This window comes from Eufriesea mexicana, unplaced genomic scaffold, assembly GCF_001483705.2.
Source record: "Eufriesea mexicana isolate 0111107269 unplaced genomic scaffold, ASM148370v2 scaffold10344, whole genome shotgun sequence".
Classification (NCBI taxonomy): domain Eukaryota; kingdom Metazoa; phylum Arthropoda; class Insecta; order Hymenoptera; family Apidae; genus Eufriesea; species Eufriesea mexicana.
In genome coordinates this window covers 533,068-555,103 of record NW_016918030.1, presented here as the reverse complement: position 1 = coordinate 555,103, position 22,036 = coordinate 533,068, and the positions used below count along the sequence as shown (strand labels likewise).

The window sequence follows — 22,036 nt, the reverse complement described above, 5'->3', positions numbered from 1 at the left end:
TCCCTACACCTTCTCCAAAGGTCAGTGAAGTTCCCAAAGTGGCACCGACATTTTCCATGCCACCTCCACCCTTTGAACTCGAGAAGAAAGAGATAATCGAGGAACCGTGTGTGAAGAAGGAAATTCACGAGAAAAAGGATTACCTGTCTTCGTTCAGAGCCACATCTCCGGGTAGACCCTGGTCTTCTTCGTCAGATGTCGAGACCCGGTCACACGTGTCAACAGATCTGTCGGAATACAGGTGTCACTCAGCAGCTTCAAGTCATCAGGAGATCATTAGGTCTACTTCACCTAGACCTTCAGCAGACGCGTTGGCTATGGAGAAATCTTGGGCAAAGAAGTGTGCCGACTCGACTAGAAAATCTTGGCCACCACAGGAGGAAGCCAGCACGAAGTTTAAGCACGAGTGGCAGGTACCTGGTGAGGATTTCAAAACCTCGACGAAGGAGTTTAAAAGAGAAGTCGAAGAGACACCAGAAGGCGGGATTAAGAAGACCAGCATGGAGTCATCTAGTACGACAGAGAAACGTTCCTGGAGCTCGAAGCAGGAATCAACAGAGAGAATGACGAAGAGAGCTCCATCACCACCAATAACTCAACCGATTATCTATAACGCTGAAACCATCAAGGTGGATCACATGGTAAACAAGATGGAAGAGAAGTCTCTGTATGAGAAATACATCAGTGAGAGCGACACAAAGAAGTCGGAGAGATCAGAGAAGTTCGAAGAGAAGTACTCCAAGAAGTGGACAGGCTCGGATGACCTGAAGGCTCCCAGTCTTGTCAGAAGCGTCGAGCCACCCAAGAAACCAGTGGTTCAATTGTATCATCCTGTTCCACCGACTGATCAGATTATCTTGGAACCAGGTCCACCTCCAGAGATCGGCTATATTCCAGCTCCTGTTGTTAGAGAGAAGAAGATCGAGAAGATAGAGAAGAATCTGGAGGTGTCGTTGGAACATCAGCCAGCGAAAATTCCACCAGGAGGGATCAGAACTATTCCTCCATCACCGAAGAAGGAGGAACCTCCAGCATTACCTCCGAAGGATATCAGAATTACTCCACCACCTATTCCAGCCAAGCAACTGGCACCTGTAGAACCCCTAGAACCATTTCCATTTAAGACTTCTCCGACACCAGTAACGAAGACACCAAAAGTAGCTCCACCTCCGACTCCCACGAAATTTATAAAAGGAAGCTTCACTCAGGAGAGTGATTACGAGTCAGATATGGACATCCTCATGAAACCAAAGTGGAGACCTTATGAGAGTGATAGCGAGGAGCCACGTTATCGCAGAGTGCAACCTCCAGTGCCTAAGCAGCCGACCAGACCAAGATCGACCGAACCAGAACCGCTCCCTCCTTCTAAATTCGAAGTTCCACCTTCGCTAGGTCCACCTAGACCAGTAATCACTAAGGAACAGCAGGAAAGGATTTACAAGAAGACCACTACGGTAAAGAGACACGAAAAGGAGATCAAGCAGCAGCAGCAGCAGCAGCAACAGCAGCAACAGACTTACCAGGTGGCCCAGCCACCGCCAATCGAACTCAAACCAGGCTCACCTCCAATTTACGTGCAACCTGCCACGAAGAGTCCAACACCAAAGAGTCCACCCGCTAAGAAGCCGGAATCTCCAAAATTCAAAGTAAAGACGTTCCAACAGGAGAGTGGTTACATGGCAGATACCGACGAGCCGTTCCAACAGAAGTCATCGGTTCAGTCGATACAGAAGAGCTTCGGGAAGCACGAGTCCTCCTCATCCATGACCTCTCACACGGAATCTCGCACCTCGTATTCGGAGAGTCGATCGGAATATTTCGAGAGCAAGAACTACGATAGCCGACATCAGCAACAGAAGAAGGAATCCTTCGCCCCGTCTGCTCCTTCGATCGCGAAGCAGCCAGCTCAGCCGGCGAGCGTTCAACGAAGCTCCTTCGTCGAGAAGAGCTACGCCTCTTCCGCGTCGCCATCGAGATTCAGTTCTACGAAGGTTCGAGAAGTGCGTGTGTTTTGCATCGCTTGACCTGCATAGAGGGCAGGGTGATCGGCCTGCATTTGCTCGAGATGAGGAACTTCCATTCAAATATTCCTCTTTGTTTGGTGGAATGAAGTTATAGTGCATCTAATAACGACTTTCTTTAGCTTTTGTGTTCAGCTAATACTTGTCTTAGCGTATTTCTAACCAGTTTGTCGTAGGTTCAGGTTTACGATATTGAGAGTTTGATACGGATTCTGTTGCTTTATATAGTCCTCAATTGATAAATATTTTTATTAAGCAGTAACGTTAAGAAAAGAATTGTATTATAGAATTTAAGGTCTGAGTGGATTTTCTATAATGCTTAAACAGATACAAACACGGTTTCCGTACTTTGTAATGGTGTCACGTTAGATAAGGCCAAGATGACGTATGCCTTGTATCATATATTAGGACGTACATAATAAAACATAAAATATAGTATAAAATATAGCATAGAGCTTTTGAGTGTCTATCGAACATATGGTTCAAATTTCCTCTCCAACGAAAGAAAGTAAGGTAAGGAGATTTTCTATGATAAATCAGTTATTAATTTCTCTGAAATAGCGAATATCGTATAATATATATATTGTACAATATCGATTGAGGACTAATTGTGTGTTTTTGTGTTTTTCGTTAACGTGATTTGATTTATGAAGTAGTCGATATATTCCGTATTGAAGTAGCTGTCTTATTACCTTCCAGGAAACAATTTATACCACGGATCAGTCGCAGAAGAAGCTAGAGACAGCGAAGAAGATCTTGCCGCCCTCTCCAAGTCCTTCGAAATTCGTGAAGGGCGAATTTCGTGAAAGCGACTACGAGAGCGACTACGACGGCAGAATACCACCCCTTTGGAAACCACGAGGCTACGAAAGCGACGATCAGACTTTCAAACCCGTGAAACCGAATCTCGCTGGTTCAGGTATTTATGAATCCTAACGTAAACAGCTTCCTTGTACAGGAAGTGCACAGTATTATTTGATGATTCGTTACTTGATTATATTAGAATCTGTACATACATAGTATCAGCTACTAGTAGTCTCTTCTGGTAACCGGTATTATCGTGTTACAATAAGTATTGGTAATCGGTAATGGGAAATGTCAATGTCAATATAAGAATTGCTTACCAACAGCGCCAGTAGAACACAAATCGACTGGCAGGTGTCGATGGGTCTCTCACTCTTTTACTACTTTTTTCCAGCTTACAACAAGTAGTCCTCCTGGCAAGCTTTCTTCCCTTCTCGTTGTTTACCTCGCAAGACAAGTTCTCCTCTCTTCCTGCTTCGCTTGCTTCTCTCTTTTCTTCTCGGCCACTCGAAGTACGTACTTGTGTTCCCCTGCTTTACTTCCGAATCTTTTTCCTCATTCTCAGTGGCTAACCTTCAATCTCTTCATCATCATCTTCTTCTTCTTTTTCTTCTTCTTCTTTTTCTGCTTTCTCTTCATCTTCTTTTTCTTTTTCTTCTTTCCCATCTTCGTCGCCTGCTCTTTTCTTCTTCGCTGTCTCACGCTGGTTTCACTCTCGTTTCAAAACACGTCCACTGGACGTCGCGTTTCGCGAAGACTATCATTCGCGCGAGGAACAGCACTCAACCTCGACCACGGATAACAGAAGACTGGTTCGTCGAGAACACTCGTTTCTACAAACAGAAATATTTCACACGACCAACGATGCGTGAAATCGACGTTTCACACACGTTCTGTTCGCTTTCCTCGTCGACGCCAATCGTCACTGACCCAGGTCACCCGGGAACTGTTTTCTACCGATAGGAAAGCCTAAGGAGCATCGAACGCCGCTAATCGACGTCTCGAGGACGAAGGAGTTGGAAAAGAAGGAGAGAATGGCGACGACGCCGACCAAGTCGAAGACCGTTCTACTGCCTGGTTCTCCGCCGGAAATGGCCTATGCACCGCCACAGCCGACTTACTACGAAGCCAGATCCGGTATACCCTTCCACAACGCGATCGGCACCGAGACCAAGAAGACCGTCAGGATGGACGAATCGACGGAGAACAGCAGAAGGATTGTTACGGTAGAGCAGACAAATCGAGTGATCAAGTTCGGGGATCAGAGACCACCCGGCGACTTCAGAAGCTTCGAAACAGCTGAGAAACAGAAAGCGACATTTAGAGTACCGACTCCGAAAAAGTTTGTACAAGGTCAATTCAGAGAATCGGATTACGAGAGCGACATTGATACTAGGATTAAGCCAAAGTGGGCTCCAGCTGACAGTGATACGGAGGAACCAAGGTACAGGAAGGTCCAGCCGCCTATGCTGAAGGGTCCCAGGTCTTCGAGCGCTCCTGTCAGACACGAACATGTGGTGTCACCGTTGGAGTTCGACACTGGTCCACCGGCTATGAAGAGACAGACCTCGATGACGCAGCTTCGGGATGAAAGGACGAAGAAAATCGATTCCCAGATGAGAACGCAGAGGGATGTTAGTACCAGGCAGGAGGAGCTGCTGAAGCCTGGCTCGCCACCAGAGTTTGGTTTTATCTCGAGGAGCGACGTGAAGAAGGCAGCCAATCGTAAGAATCACGTTGATGTCTCTGCTGTTGCGTATGCTTACTTGTAGGCAGGGGTGCTTTGGTTGTTTATTTCGAGGGTGATCGTGCGGGAACAGGTAAAGATTCATAGGGTTTCAGCATACCGTTTGCGTATATGATTATCATGTAAGGGGTTGGGCAGTAGAATTGGAATTTTCTTTCAGAATTTCTGCTCGAAGGAATTCTTCGGAGTACTTGGCGAGTTTTACAGTTCGTTTAATAAGTATAGTATAATTTATGGAAAATTGTGAATTTCTCGAGCGATATTTAAATTGTCGAGTAGTATCGTTCACGGAAAGGATATGAGAATTAACTGGTTATTTAAGGATCCTATCGAACGAATTGTACTAAGCCTAACCTGGGTTTGTTGGTATCATAAGAGATCATAACAATTTAGTGTTATTCGTGTTGTTCGAGTTTAGAATATTTAAATTCGTCTTTAACTGTACTGAAACGAAATGACAGAAATTGTTATGATCACTTGTGATGTTAATAGTATCGAGAATTAATATTTCCTCGATTTTGGGGAAAAATCGAGAACCGCGACTTATGATTCTCATCCTCGCCAGCTTCTCATCCGGTGAAATTTCATGATTCCATTTCGATATATCGTCGCGAGTATCATCTTCTCTACACTCTTAACTGTCTCTCTTCCTCTGCGCGCTTGCTGAAAGAAACAAAGCAAAGAATATTTCGCTGGCGAGCTGTCTTGTCCCGTAACACGAAAACTCTGAAACATCCGCAGACGTCGCGTCGCGTCACACGAGTGACATGACCAGCAGCTTCAAGTCAAAAACCGAGAAATTCGTCAGCGACATCCAGTCCGATCTGAAGCAGAGCAAGCCAATTCTCAAGCATCCTGTCGACAGTCGAGCCAGCGATGGCGACGAGCCCAGAACATACAGAGAGGAGACCAGACATTCGGAACATGGTAATCGATTTAGCCTCTAGTGTACTTCGAATCCGCGTTATAGTAATTAGCATCACAAATTTACACTAGGTCCCTTCGTCATCGAGATATACGAACAATCCGCAAATAAATATCTTCCTGTCGCTAAACAGGATACAAGCATTTGCTTAGAAGTTATTTAATTTATCTTAAACACTTTCCTTTATAGACTTTACTTTCGAAGAATATTCTTGAAATATTGTTCATTGTTTAAAGAAATTTAACTATTTGCCAAAATTCCATGAGCGTCTATAGCAGAAAATTTCAATAGCATTTATTTTTAATCGCGAAGATAGCAAAAATCTCGTTTATAATAAAATTGACGAAGGATCCCAACGATACCATCATCTCAAAGAAAAAAAAAAGAAATCGGACATCGTCGTTTAATGTCTATAACCGCCATTTGTAAGACTCTGTATACCAAAAGCACCGAGATGAAAATGAAAGAAAGAAACCAAAAAAGAATCGCACGAAATGCAGGAACGAAGCAAATCGATCCAGATACGGGGCTGATTTACTTCAAATACGACTTCGGCTACGAGTTCGGGATCGTGCTTCCTGGCGAAGGCAAGAAGACGGTGAGCAGCAGCAATAGAACAATTCAGGGCCAACGGCGAGCCAGCGACATCGAGGTGCCCATCGTGCACGAGTTCACCACCAGAAAGGAGAACGGCTTCGCGAAGAGGAGCAGCTCGACAGCTTCTTCGGCACGTCAGAGTAAGCCAGCCGGAAAATTCGGCACGTCCAAGACGGTGAAGTGGGAACCAACGTCGGAAAGCGAGTTCTCGGAGGCAGAGGACGCGAGAAATGCGAGAAAGAGGCATCAAGATGGCAGCAGCGCAATGGCGCCACCGAGCCTCGTCATACCTTGTTCACCATCGCCATCCAGATGGGATCACACGACGCCCAGTCCGCTTTCCTTGAGCCCAAGCTTGCCAAGTCTTTCTCCCAGATACAGTAGTGCCACAGGACCACCCAGCAACGTCGACTCAGCAGGTATTCACCTGCTTCTGCGTCGATTGCCGCGCCATTTCATCGCGTTTGTTGCGCATCTGCGGACCTTCGGCTTATTTTCTCACTCGTTCTTGATTGTTTCTCGTATTTCTCGCTTGCACGTATTCTAGAAGCTCGCTCATTCGAAGCACGATTATGACACTTTACTCACCCTGGCTTGGAAGAAATCTGCTGCTTGCTTGGAAGCTTTAGTTAAGAGGAATTTATTTCCGAAGATAGAGGGTTTATGTGTATGGCGTTTTGCTTGGTAATGGAAGAACGGGGAGGGATGGATTTACATGGTTTATCCTTAAGTGTTTATCGTTATATGAAGTTTGGCCGTTGATACCATTCTCCACTTCTTATACCTTGGACCTGTTTGTTATATACAGGGTGTCCCCGCGATAAGCGCCGTTTGGTTTGAACGCTAAATGGTAGATCATAGGACGAAGGTCCTGAGACACTCTGAGACACTCTGTGTATAAATAATTAGACGTTTCCTTGCTTTTGAAAGATTCTGAAAAATTCGAAGTTTGCTTGACATACCTTGCCATTGTGTTTCCAAATCTTCCAGTTTGGTTTCTTCTGCAATTTCTTTCGTTTGCCATTGATTGATGTGCTAAAGGTTTTCATCCCTTCTGTCTCTAAAGTGTCATCCGCTTTCGCCTGATACACAGCCTACGGCTTCCATCGTGGCTTAAATTTCCCCGATACAGTGAACACACTTTTTTTTACTATATTGAGCTCCCGTTTAGACGTGTTCGAGTTACTTGGGTTAAATCGAGCTGATTATTCTAGGATCACCGTGGCCAACCACTAATGGAGTGGCCTCGAGCAAAGAAGTGATTCAGCCTTACCTAGAAATACTACCGAAAAAGGCACCTCTTTTCATCACGGTAACGTGTCTACAATTAAACGAGAGATTTCGTTGTTGGTAAGAGACGTTCATGGATTTAAATAATGACAATTTCAGCCTCTACGAGACATCGCAGTGGTCAGCGGACAAACGGCGAGATTTGAGTGCATCGTGCAAGCTGAACCACAGCCGAACATCCTTTGGTCCAAGGATGGCAGGATCATCGAGAACTCTTCGTGCTATGAGATCCATTACCGGAACGGCGTATGTCGTCTGACTATAGTGCGAGCCTTCCCTGGTATGTCATACATATATTTAGATATAGTATAACAGTAAAAGTATCAGAAAAATTTTGATTATACCTGCTTATAGTAACTTTAAAAATCGTTATTAGACATAGCGATACTGTTTCATGTTAAAATATAATATAACATCGTACTCTAAAAGTAGTAATAATATTAATATTGATATTAATATTTAAATAATTTTTCTACGAAATCTATAGTGACGAAAAGTAAACTTTTAATAACTTTTCGTTATATATTTTTAAATATCCTCATATTTTTTCTTTTTTTAAAAATAGAATTCCAATAATAATATTCAATTTGTTCCCCTATTTCGTATAATATTAGGAATTAATTTGAATTCTTCAAATGAAATGAGTTTTTTCTTCCTTTTTCAGAGGATGCTGGCACATATGCGTGCACCGCAACAAATAGCTTAGGTTCGACAGTAACTTCTGCCACCTTGCAGGTGCCAGGTAACAGACGATCAGTATACGCGCCTATTTAATAATGGTCGAGAAGGGATTAAGCAAAACGCAAAAATGAAAAACATATGCAACGCAATATAATACAAAGGTGGTGGAACATTGAGCCTCTAACTTCAGCCGAACTCACAATCCGCGTTCATTTCACCTAATCGTTCTTCTCCATCTAAAGAACAACGAACAAATGAAACAACGAATGATACGTTTCTATCGATAGTAGCAAAGAACTTTCAGTCGTCGACAGATTACTCAAAATTAAAATAAAACGAAAGACACGCCCGTGGGAAAATTATTTATATCTACGTCGCGAATAAGTTACGAAATATCATTAACCAACGGGTGTGCAAAGAAAAAAGAATGAAAACTTAGTATTTAGATACAAATATGTGCTTCCTCTTAAAGGGTACGACTCCTTTTTTCTCTGCATTTTCTACGTACGTAAAAGCAAACAATTTTACGACAGGGGCGAGGAGAACTAGTCAAAATATGATAGTCGAATAGTGAGAAGTTGAAGAAAAAATTCGCGAACGCTGGTGGATACGCTTTTTATCTTTCTTTTTTTTCTTTTTCTCTCTCTCTTTTTATTTTATTCTTTGATCAGCGCGTAGTGAGCTTCCTCGAATGCATTTTTCTCTGTCGTTGTTGCCGTGGAACGATTTGAACACGCTTTCAGTAGATCGTTTCTCTTTGACTATCATTTTTCTGCCACCCTTATTCTACCCTCTCCTTCTTTCACTCTCGAGTACTTCTTTTTTCCAATTCACACTTCTTACCGAGCATGTAGCATACGTATTTATAAAGATTCTCCTGTTTTCTTCGTTTTTTTCTCTTTCCTTTTTCTCTTTAATTTTTTCGCCCGCCCTGTCATAGGCTAGAATCGCGGTAACTTTGAATTTTGAATGGACGACGAGCCGAAAACGAGAAAGATAAATTTTTCTATGAACATAACGTCGGTTTGGATACCAATCTCGAGTGAAATTAATCGTTTCTCTGTAATTATTTTTCTCAGCTGATCACGCGTACCGGATACTCGATTAGCGAACATTTCCGATCATTATTCCGCGACACTTTCGATTAACTTTCTACTCAAACGAATGCGAAACGCCGTGATTCTCTACGAAACGAATACTAGTCACTTTGCCAAGCTCTACGCTCATGCGAGAGGATTATTTATTGAACGAGCGAAAATCGTTGACAGCCATGGGACGTCTCGATAGTCGGGATGTCCTTTTCTTCGAATATAGTCCGAGATTTAGCATTATTAAAAAAAAAATCGCTTCATTGCTCAGAGAGTTTGAAACAAAAAGAGAAATGGCAAGAAATTCGTATAGAATATTGTTATCATACACTGTCATTCATCACAGCAAAGAATTTATTGGTATACTGTGTAAATAAACGTGTGCTTCCTCTGCAATATAAAAACTTGGGTACTATGGTGTCATGAATTATTTTCTCATCCCCTTTACTCCTCTCTTCCTCTTCTGTGTTTCTCTGTTTCTATGGCTGATTGTTCTTTCTTGGCAGTAGTGCAATTCTCACACGGTGCTGGAACATAAAGCATCATTGGTAATGGTACGAAATGGTAGGTGTTTCTACTAATATAATTGGGTATCAGCATGACGTAGTTGTAAGGGATGGAGCAATTAACACATTTTATTCTATTTCGGATGTTCGAATTTATTTGATCCGAGATTTCGTATCTCTTGGCTTTGTTGTAAGTAAATTCTGTATTTAATGTATCTTTAACTTTGTTCTGATATTGTGGCAATGAATAAAGTATATAAAAAATAGATCATAACGAAAGAAGTTAAAAATTCTTGTTAAAAAAATTGGAAAAAAGTATTTCAAAGTTTTAAAAAGAAAAACCTGCTATTAAAATAGATGTAAAGTATTTTTATTTAATTAAATACGCGAATAAATAAATAATAAAAAATATTGGCAGACACGATAATTAGTTATTATACTCTGGTTTTACCTGTACAATATTTTCAAGGATAATTATAATTTAAAATCATGGAATCATTCGGCTAATTTTATTACGAAACCACTGCTGAAATCATTTTAGGCTAATCAGCACTGATAATAAATACGCAGTCATAAATTCTATTTAATTATATAGAGTGTATCGTCACTAACAGTAAATTAGTCAGTCGCAGTATTGGAACAAACAAGAACAATCCATTCCTATGTATTACACAACCAGTAGCATCTCCTAGCCCTCCTAACATCCTGAATCATCTTTTTTGACGATCCATAAATACCAGATCACCTAATCACAGTAAAAAGAAGTATACATATACAATAAAAATCCAAAAACCCACCAGGCAGTTTCTTTAAAATTTTTTTCCTACGAATAATTGAAAATATTGTCGGACCAAATAAATTCGTTCGAGAAAAGAATATTAAGAAAAATAATCTCTCGATTACGTTAGCGGTACGTAAATTCCCGTTTCCGTGTTATTCCACCCGGCACACGTGGAAAATTCGGGTAGGTTTCGCAAAAAGGAGGCTCGAAGGATGCTCGAAAAATAAAATTAGGCGAATAAAACGGGACGTTCAATGCCGCAATAACGTATCGAAAGCATTGTTCCGCCTTGCTCTTGTTGCACGATTAGTCACTCGTATTTCAGGCACCCACTTATTTTCGGAGAGCAAAAGAAATATGTAGAGCGCAGCGTCGTGGCTAACACACGGGGGTTGCTAACACCAGCGCGACCATAAGCTATATTGCACATTGTTAATTAAGCTTTTCGTTGATCGCAAACATCGCGTACCATTGACTCCGGTGAAATCTAATTTTGACATAAATATTTTATATTTAACATTTTTTATTTTATGTTTTATATTTTATCCTTGGTCAAATGAAGGAAAAGAATGAAAATAATGGAAACCCGATGGTAATCAAAGGTTGGAAAAATAGTTTTAATTTTTTTTAAATATGTATAGCGACGAATGTAAACACGATGAGGTGCTTTAATCGCTTCAAAATTGAGTATATTCTTATTTTGATAATATAGAGTGTGTAAAGGAAGTGGAAGAAATGAATTTTTATTCGAATAAGAAGTAATAATAATAAATTTTCTAAACAATTCTATTAACATTTGATTCTAATAGGAGGTTGTAATTATAGCACGTTTCCTGAAGAATTTTTTTAATCTTAAAATTAGTAGCAACAGGTGAAATTCATTTTTGAACCAAAGTTCTAATCTCGATTCGTTTTTCAACGAACGTGTCTAATTTTAAAGTCAGCAGCGTTAGGTGTATCATATGTATGTAGATACATATGTAACATTGTTCGTAAGTTTGGAAACACTATTATATTGCATTGCTTCGAATTTCGTAACAAGTGAAGTATAATATTATCACGTCCAAAAATGATGAAATTTACGGATATACCGTGAAACATGGCACGTTGGTATCGAGTATCAAATTTACCTAAAACCTGAAAAATCGAATACGAGATTTATAAAAATCGATTCGAGAATTTGTGTCGTTTCGTTAAAAAGTTTCACCAATGAATGTCGTTGAAGAACTTTACAAGCAGCGTAGACCTACGAGTCGTCGAGTTTACGATTGAACGAAACGATAGACGCGTTCGATAGGAAGGAAATTAATACCTTAGAGATCGAATATGCGAACGTTCCTATGCAGGATGAACGGCTGTTAGATGATGCGGTATGAAAATAGACGGTAAGGTAATCCCGGAATGCGATGGAAAATATGAGTCGACGATCCAAGAATAAACGAGAGAAAAACAAGCAGTTGTGATTGTTAAAGATCTCGGTACTATTTCTCTTTTCTTTTTTTACAAAAAACGCGTCATAGCTCCACTTCTGTTATTAATTCAGCTATCCGACGAATCATTACGCAATTTCTATCTCCTACACGATCCACGAAATTTCTTCCTAAAAGATTTTCGAGGGTTGTTAAGACTGGTTTCTCTTAACGTCGAACATCGCGAAAATCAATTAGTCGATGACGAGAGTTACCCCTAATGTCAACGTTGTAATTTAAAAAGCACTTTTGCAAATTTCAAAAATAAAAAATATGTATAAAAATTAAATATCACGTCTTGCAACGCTAATTATAAATTATTAAGACTAGAAGAGCATTCGCTAAGATCGAATTCACAGCGTCTGCGAAGCACGTGACGCAACCGGACCGGAAGTCATTGTTCGAATTACCAAACAGAAGCAATCTTTCGTTTAATCGTTTCACGCGGAATCCAACGAGACGTAATAAGAGGCGATTGCAAACCTCCGGGAGGTCTGGCATGCAATGATGGCCAAAAATAGTCTTGGTTCGACCAAATTTTACGGAGAACCTGGTTGATCGAGCGGAAGCGCCGTTGTATCCTTTTCGTCGCTGACCGACTGGAAGTTGGATAAACGGATTCGTCAGGGCTTGACAAAAATCGCGGAAAATTGGCGAAAATTTTTTTCACTCTATTGCCAGACGAAGAATATTACAATTACCGAAACATACGCTTGGCACGTTTCCTGTGAACTATAGGACGTTGACATTCGAGAGACGTTGGAAAAGCGAATATCTTGGTTATTTTATTGCGTGGATGTCGAATAACAGTTGCTAGTAAACTTAATGGCCTGTTTGACAAATTCTAGTCCTAGATTCTTTTTATAGTTGCTTTGTATTCGTGAGGTGACCTGGATCTCTTCTTTGTTTGGCAAATATTTGTTTATCGCTTCTTTCAGTGGCTATAATCATTGATTTAATCGACATGTATTTGCATGCATAATTATATTAATATACTCATGCTTTTAATATTATTTAATTTCTTCCTTTCTTACAATTCATCGCTGCTTATTTGCTTTTAGAAACGATAATTTTCAGAATCAGTGGGAACAGATCGATCTTGAATGTTGCATTGCGGTCGCAGAAAATTTTAATTCCATGGAAAAGTAATGTTAATTATCGCGCAATAAAATATTCAGTTGGGGTATTCATTTATTAAAAAATTGTTGGACGTATTAATAAATTTGTTTCTTCGGTAGAACGTTAATTGCATTTAATGTAACCACTTCAATTGTTTTCGATTCAATTTTCAATTATAACTTAACAAGAATGAAATGTTATTACCTTCTACAGCGAAATAATTTTTCATTGTTCCTCTTTAAATAGTTCACCCTGCACAATACAATAAATCAATTTCTCTTCCCATCAAAATCGTCAAAATATAAATATAATTCGCTAATTCTAATAATCCTAATAAATTATTCACTTTCATACAACAATAATAATACTCGATCTAAGAAATAATAAAATTCCATCTCACTCGTAATTACCTGTTATAACCATCACGCGAATCTAATTGCAGGTGTACCATCGCCGTTTTACGGGACGTATCGGGACCAAAACATCGGTGAGAGGGTGACAGACAGTCCACCCAGGTATGTGGCACTAAGGGACCTGTTCTTACCTCAAGAGAACGACGCAAAGACGACACCTGTGATTCGTCAGCATGCATCGCGACATGATTCCTTTGTCACATGCAACTCGATCGTGGATCGCAGGTAGACACCGATCGATCGATCGATCAACCACGAGAGAGCCGCGCAGGAACTAATCGGGACGTTATTTCATTTAGTTACGCAGGTGGCAGCTATCGCGAGAGGCGAATTGCGACGGAAGAATGCGACGAGATAACAAACCGAAATCCGATAGCGCGACGACTCGAGTATTCCGATTTCGTGGCGAACGATTCGTTTCACGATGATTTCTGCTTCGATCGCGAATATTCCGACTGCACTCCAACGAAACCGAGGCCAGAGGACAGAGGTAAGTGGTATTTTTCTCATTATTATAGGCACATTTAACGTTGCGTTCGTTGATTCGGAGTTTCTTCGTATATGGATTTAATTATGAGAATTGTACATGTGTATACTCTGGTTTCGAAAGGTCGGCTGGTTTCTAGTGATTGCTGATATTATTTTGGAAACTTGGATCTTAGGTGTACCTTCTTTTATTTGTCAATATCAATAGGTTATTGTTTTAAGTATGGGTAGCTTTTCGATATATTAATTGAAACTAAAAATGTTCGAATTTAGGTAATTAGGAATTTTTCTTATGTACAAAAATGTGTTGAGCGATATGAGTTCCTGTGTAATCTTTAAACGTTCGAATATTCCATGAAAATTTCAAAAATATTTCGTGTGCTTTGGACATTCTCAAATTTTTATAATATAGAATATTACCAGTAGAAGTCCCGACTTGTAACGAGTGGCTGAATACACTATACACGAGTGATATGATGAAGATAAGTAGACACGCATAATTACATTCCTCTTTAAATAAAAGTCAATATTTACTGTGTCCAAAGCCACTGCATATTTTTATCGTGTCGAAAGCAATGATTTGGTAATTCTACTATAACAAAATTTTCATCTTTGTCTATAGTCTATCTCCTCCAAATTAACCCTTCGCTTAACCTCTGAGCCAACAAACCTCTCATAATCCCTTCTTGATTCTCAAGATTCTCCAGCCTCACCCGAAACACACCACACCCTTTCCACCTCCAATTACCAACCTCGAAACTAAAAGATACCTCATCGTCTCAAAAACAGCGAATCAAATTCAGCGGTCCAAAAATACTCTTCGCAACCTCTCACTGTGCCATACTTATTCGCGTATCGTTATTTTCCCTGCCCCCGTCGATCCTAATAACGAGCGTTCTCGGAATCAGAAAAATTCAAACAAACTCTCACGCCCACGTCGAGCCGTGATCAAACAGGTCTACCCTGGTTAAACGCTCTACCAAATCGGTAAAGATCGAATGGTCGCGAGGTAGCATCGATTAATCACGAAGCATCGCCTCGTGGCGTAGACAAGGGAACGTTACAGAGGCTTGTCTAGCTGGCTAACCCACATTCAGGGTCCTTCGAACGATTACTCGCGGTCGTCCGCGAAAATAGCACCGGGCGTGCATAAGCCAGGTGGGTATCCTCTGCTGGTTTATACGTACAGGAGGCTGGATACGTGTGAAGGGTACACAGGTTCCTGGTGGTGTGGCGAACGTTGAATCATAGACGACTACGAGCAACCCCTTTTCGCCACCGCGCCCCCAGGAAGCCCGCGAGAACCGAAATAGAAACGTCGCTATGCGCTACCTTGGCGAAACGCGGTGATTCACTGGTGACCCATCTTTCGCATGATCGCTGGATCGTTTGTGTTGTCGATCCTCGAGGTTTTGGAGATTTTATTTCTTTTCTCTATTTTCTCCAATTGAACTATGGTATCAAGAATATATCATTTTCAATCATGTATGAGATTTAATTCAATGTAATTATAAACGACACAAGAATCTTTTTCCACAAATTTCTTTATCAAGATTGATAAATCGATTTATTTATCTTCCAATGGTTGGACAATTTGTAACTTTACAAATATAAATTTTTATCCAATTAATTTCCAATAATTTCCTTGACTACTAAAGCAAAATGTCTCTACATTAGGAACTGAAACGAGCTGTAGCTCCTTTCTAAATAAAGATAAAGAAAACTGACTTGTTAGTGGAAGTATACCTACGTTGAGTGGTCGCAATGAAAGCTATCTTTGTGTGATATAATTTTCTCAAGCGCAACGGTGCAAATGTAACTTGTACTACTTAGTTTCGATGACTCCACTTTAGTATCTTTACGTGTATTATTTTTGACGGGGAAACTGGTTGCACGATCTTGTCAAACAATCTATGCACTTTCAATATCAGCATCGTTGCAACCATTACAAATATTACACAAACAGAGCATAGAAGATGTGGTACAGTGGAAACAAATTACATATAATTATGACTCTGCTCTAATAAAACTGAATGTTAATTTTCAATATTAATTTCAAAAGGAACATTTTCGGTGATTGCAAAAATGAAATGTTAATCTATTCTTGATATATTATTCCAGACTTTATTAATTTAAAAAATTAGTCTGAATAGTAACATATTCTTCTTCTTTAAAAAAAAAATGATTTAGACTCAAGTTGCATACTGTTTCAAAACTTCGATTAAATTCCAACCCGAGGGAGATCCATATCTCCAATGCAAAACAAGTCGAAAAAACAAATGCAAATGAGCCCGAACCCAACCGTACTCGTTCTCGAATATTTTTGTGATTTTTGACACAGCCTGTTTCTGTCATCCAGCATAAATGTAACGTTTAACAAGTTCCACATCCTAAAGCCAGAAATAAACGAAACAAGATCCAACGTCTGCTCAGAATCTTTGTACGGAATCGCGAGCTGAGAAGCTGAATTTCCGAGAAACTCGAAATCAAAATTGTGAACTACGTTTACGTATGCGCGAATGATTTCTTGGGTGTAGCGAAAGTGGAAAAATCGGGATTTCTAAAATACTGTGGCAATTAACGGTGTCACGACGGATTCTGTCGCAAAAATGACTATTGCAAAAGATTACGGGTGCATGTTTTCGCGCGCGTCCGTGTGCACGCGTGTGCCTCTCTCACCTCGTAACGTGAAACCGAACGCATTGTACGCTGTATATGATTCTTGCTCGGCGTAATGTCTGAATTACACGCTCGCGCGGCTGCATTTGACCCACAACTCGGTCCTCCAGTGCCGGTTTACATGGAGGTTACTGTTAAACCGATCCTTTACTTCGTCAATATCCCCTAATTCATTATCAATCCATGCGTTTGAGTCTTTTCGTTCGGTACCAGCGATTTTTGTCGATAATTTCTTGTTTTCTTATATTTTTATTCTTTGTATTATTTCTTTTTCTGTCGTAGATTATTCATTAAAGTTATTCAAGTATTATTTAATTAATGGTGAATTTTTATTCATTATTATTACATTTTTATTTAATTGTTATTATTATTGTTGATAATAATTGTTAAAGATTTGTGATTGTGATGTTCAAGCCTCGATGTTTTAGATTTTATGGTTCTGTGTATATTAAATTTTTCGATCCTTCGTGTCTACTCGTTTTATGTTCCACAGTTCCAAGTGCCTGAGGTTCTTCTAATCTAGGTACTTTAGATATTACAACACTACGTGCATTAGGTTCCTCGATTCTATTCGCATAGAGTCTACGTTTCTAGGTCCATTGGATCCTTCGAGTCTACTATAATCCCATGTGCATATTTACTATAAATTTCACAATCTTAAGGGCCTTAAACTCTTCGATTTCACTACTTCGGAACTTCTAATTCTACCTGCAATTATATCCCTAGAGTCTATTTACTTTAAATTCGCAATCTTAAGTACCGTGAATTCTTCGAATCCACTGTGTAAATATTCCAATTCTCGGTATAATTAGGTTCTCCCAGTCTATTCACTTGATATTGCACAATTTTAAACGACTTAAATTCTCCGAATCCACTACTTTACATATTCCAATTCTATCTGCAATTATATCTTTCCAGTCTATTCACTTCTGATTCTACAATTTAAAGCTCATTACATCCTCCTACTTTATTCGCTTTATATTTTACAATCCTTGATGCTCCAGATCTTTCCACTCTGTTCACTTTATATTCTACAATTCTGGATGCTTTAAATTCTTCCAATATACTGCTTAATCGTAGCAATTTCAGCCGCAATTAGCTTCTTCCAATCAATTTACTTCTATCTCGAGTTCATTACATCCATTGATTCTGTTCACTTCATATTCCACACTCCTCGATGGCTCAGACTCCTCTTCTAGTCGAACCACCCGAAGTCCCAAAGCACAGCGAGAACTACAGCGACCATTGCGCCGAAACACGTGCACCCGCGGAGAGGATCGCACGCGGGTTGTCTCGCTCCGATTCATTTTGACGCGAAACGCTATAACGGTTGGACAGGATTTTTCCGGGCATTCGTCGCGTAAACACGGCGCGTAATGAACAATTAGAAATAAATTGTTCGGCTGCGATACTATCGGTAGGGAATTGCAGAGACGAGCACCGTGTCGTTTAGAAACGGCCAGCGAATTTATGGCCCGTCGATGTTGCCCCGACGAGCGTAAAACGTTCGACCCGAACTAATGGCGCGTCTGGCACGTACATTGCCCGTTCGACGATAAATCGTTTCATTGTCGCGTTTTAATTTATCGCTGGGAAAGAGAGCAGCGAACGGTTGGAAACGGTTGGGATCGTTCGATGGACCGGCCTTCGTCGTTCGTTCGCGGAGATTTGTTCCATCGTCGGCAAGATTGTGTAATTACCACGACTAATGAGTTGGTACGTCGACGATGCTATGAAATTCGTCGTTCGATACTTGGGATTAAGCTAGACACCTTTGGGAACGAAAAGCTGTTCGCCGGTCGGGCTACGATATTGGGACAACTTGCGAGTCTACTGGATGTGTTATGGTCTCTGTCTCTGTATTCCTATAATTGGGTTATGTTTGTATTCGCATTCGTTTTTATGCGAAATGCTGTTTTCGAAATTGTGATCTGTGATTCGCGAATAGCGAGTTATTAATTTTATTTCGTTGCTCTTATTGCAGCTATATAAGGGTTTTTACAATTATATACAATTGTGAAAATTTATGTGTGTATCGTGTATGTAAAATATATTTAGTAATGAATTTTCTATGTCAAAATTATAATTATTATTATTGTGGATATTAGAAAGTTGGTTACGGATTACGAGCTTCAAAAGTAAACTTCTTTGGTTAAAAAATTGTTGAATATAATGATAAAAGTGTTTATATTGCTTTTACGAAAATTCGACGAAATTTTCTTGTTTAGGTAACATCTCAGTTAAACTTGGAAAGAGTTGAATTTTGTTCGTGTTTATGCTGGAGATAACGATAAAAACAGGACCAAAATATGCTCGGGGTCCTACGTTTGCAATTTTGATTGCCTCGAATCGCGATAAATGATAAGCGATTTACATTTCTAATCTGATTAAATGTGAAATTGCAATTAAATTTACTTTTCGGTAAATTTCTTTTTCCGAAGAAGCTATCTATTAGAGACAGAAATAAAGGTGCCCAATAATTTAATTAATCAGAACAGTCACTCGACCAAATAATCATCGCGAAAAGATTCGTTTTCAAGTTTCTGCTTCTCATCCGTGGAGAATTCCGCGAGTAGTAGCCCAAACGAAGAAAAACAAACTGCTCGAATTTCATTCTAAACACACAACTTACGGTAAACAGAATGGTAGCAAAAACATTTGCATACCTTTTCCTTTAACCTCGATATTAAAGTACCAATTAACCAAAGTCTGAAACGGCGCTTAGAAAGATTATAGCGATAATAGAGCTATTTTATTTAACAATTGAAACATGAGAATTAATTTTGCAGTGAAATTCATGCACCATGAGAAAGAGAAATATCGGATTGTTTAATCCAGATCATCACATGAAACATTAATACGCGTTAATTATTATTTAAATTAGTTATTATTTAACAAGTGAGTAACTCATATATAATCTTTAATCCTAATACACACGACTCAACCACCAATATTTCCTTTCAAACACAGAAACTCAACATTTCAATTATCTTCAATTACTTCAATTCAACTTTCATCGGAGAAATAATAAATAATTATCTTTCAATCGTAAATGGTAAAACTCGGAAAAGCAATGACAATACAACGGTACACAAGTTTACGTAACTAGGAAATCGGCGGAAAAAGTCGACTTCGAGAAATTGGGCCAATTCGCGTTGGTCTTGTTACCAAACGGGTGCCTTCCAGTACCATTTGTCGCGCGCGAAAGCGAACCCGTTTGCATTTCGCGCGATCGCGGCCGATCGTCGCGACCGGCAACCTCATACGATTTTAGAAGGCTCGAATTCATGGCGCGCATGCACGAAAACGGGGGTTGTCCACGGCTAAACTTGGTCGAGCCGGCGTACGTAGGAGTCTGGATGATTTGCATCGGCGAACTCGAGGAAAGGAGGGCGACCGCTAGTGAGTGCGAGGCGGACGGTCGACTACCTTGGACCGTTGAGTAGAAAGAGATAGAACGGGAGATCCCTGGAGCAGAGCGGACATCGCGACGCGTCGAGAGAGTAGAACGATCCGGGAACGAATTTTAACGTTAAACCTACCACGGTCAAATAACCGGTGAATGGAAAAGTAGTGGAATTAGAAAATGGAATAATGGGAGACACGTTGAACGTGGTATTTTGAACGAAAGTTTTAAAGACGGCCATTTAGGTCATGGTAGGTTTAGTTACAGATGACTCGATTTTTCGATAGATCTTCAAGTCCCATGGAGATTATGTAGAAAAATCTTTACTTTCTAAAATTTATAGCGCGATTTCAGAAACCGCAAATTTTGGCGAACTCGTAGATGAACCGTTTATTTTATGATTTCGATGATTTATTCTGTGAGATATAACAAATTTTTGGATCCTTGATTATTAGTCGGGGTCAACCTGTACCGAGCAAACGAAAATAAAAATTATCTAAAGACTCTATCTAGAAAGACATAAATCGACACGGGATCATAATTACTATCCAAGACTAACACGGAAAACGATCAAAGAACAAACCACTTCGTTCGTCGCTCAATTCATCAGCCGAGATCAAGACAGCTCGCGGCGAGCATTAAGGAAACAATGGGTTTCTCGTAACACAATAAACGCATTAAAGACATATCCCACACGTTACTTTTCTAACTACTTCCTAACTGCCTCGTCGATCATAACTACACCGACCACTCCAAAGTTCTCCATCATTCCAAGCTCAGCAACTCTTAAATCCACCCCAACAAGCTTCTTAATCTCTAATTACTATGAAGAAAACCATGTATATTTCATGTGATTCATCGGAATTACAACTGGCCCAGATTCGAATAGCAACGGCGTTCTTGATGATAATCTGCTGCATGTAAGAATAGCAAGTTTACCACTTCTAATTACTATGATTACTATACAACTAGAGGTGAGATCCGGAAAAGCTAGGATAGAGATGGGATAGGAATTTTTCGGGATTAATCGGGATTCAGAAAATATTCAGGATTGCCGGAAATATCATAGACATATTTGAGATATTTTGGCAAATTTTTCAAATTTTTAGATTATTTTCAGGAATTTTTGAAATATTCTCGCAAATTTTCCAAAATGCGTGACATTTTCGGAAACTTTTAAATACACATGATATTTCTGCAAAGTTTCCGGAATTCTAGATATTCCAGAGAATTTTCCAAAACTTTTGGTACTTTCGCCCGAGGCATCATTATTTCTAAATTTTCTAATTGACGTACATCACATCGAAGAGCTACGAAAAATTCCGTCTATCCATCGGACTCGCAACTGGCCCAGATTCGAGCAGCAACGGTGTTCAGAACGACGCCGTGTCGCCGGTAAGAGCAGCACGCCAACACTCTTAAGCATTGGAGAGTGAGATGGAGCATTATCGGTCGACGTCGTGCGATGAAGATGGAGCAGGAAAATTAAGCAAAAGAAAAAAAAATGAAACACAGACGAAGAAAGAAAGCGAAGAAGAATAATAAGAAGAAAAGAGAGGTTAAGGAGAGTAGTAAGAGAGGAGGAGAGTGGGATGAAAGAGAGGAGCACGACGGGTGCACGCACTCGTATACGACTTTACGTGTGGTGGAGGAAGGAGAGTACGCTGTGGAGAAAGGGGCGCGGGACGAGCGGAGGGGTGCGAGAAGTGCGTAGATGCGTGGGCGTCTGTCAGTGAGCGCGAGAACGCTGCGTGAGCCGCGCGTCGACTTGTGGCTCCGCTCGAGCCGCGGGTTTCTCCTTTCGGGATTATCGTCCATCGCATGAGATTCATTTCTGCAATATCGTGTATCAAATCGCTTGATAAGAGAGAACTTGGGCCGGTGAAGTTGGTTGCTTCGATTGCGAATTTACCTTTTGAATTACAGTTGTTTTCGCATCGCACTCGGTCGACTTGGATAGTATCGTGTATTGTATCGGTTTAGAAGGTAAAATTTGGACGGTGAAGTTGGTTGGTCTGATTGCG

At 40.2% G+C, this 22,036-nt stretch overlaps 1 protein-coding gene across 1 annotated transcript in view; it reads left to right on the top strand.

The window, feature by feature from the left end:
• Positions 1-9,257, top strand: part of LOC108553382 (muscle M-line assembly protein unc-89) — a 13,273-nt gene extending 4,016 nt beyond the window's left edge. Inside the window, exons 8-15 of the mRNA XM_017908250.1 lie at positions 1-1,991; positions 2,721-2,940; positions 3,789-4,550; positions 5,314-5,499; positions 5,998-6,513; positions 7,309-7,406; positions 7,484-7,664; positions 8,049-9,257. The exon at positions 1-1,991 is cut by the window's left edge and continues 8 nt beyond it. Of these exons, the coding sequence (XP_017763739.1) occupies positions 1-1,991; positions 2,721-2,940; positions 3,789-4,550; positions 5,314-5,499; positions 5,998-6,513; positions 7,309-7,406; positions 7,484-7,664; positions 8,049-8,158 (4,064 nt within the window). The 3' untranslated portion in view covers positions 8,159-9,257. The remainder of the gene's footprint in view (positions 1,992-2,720; positions 2,941-3,788; positions 4,551-5,313; positions 5,500-5,997; positions 6,514-7,308; positions 7,407-7,483; positions 7,665-8,048) is intronic.
• Positions 9,258-22,036: the final 12,779 nt, after the last annotated feature.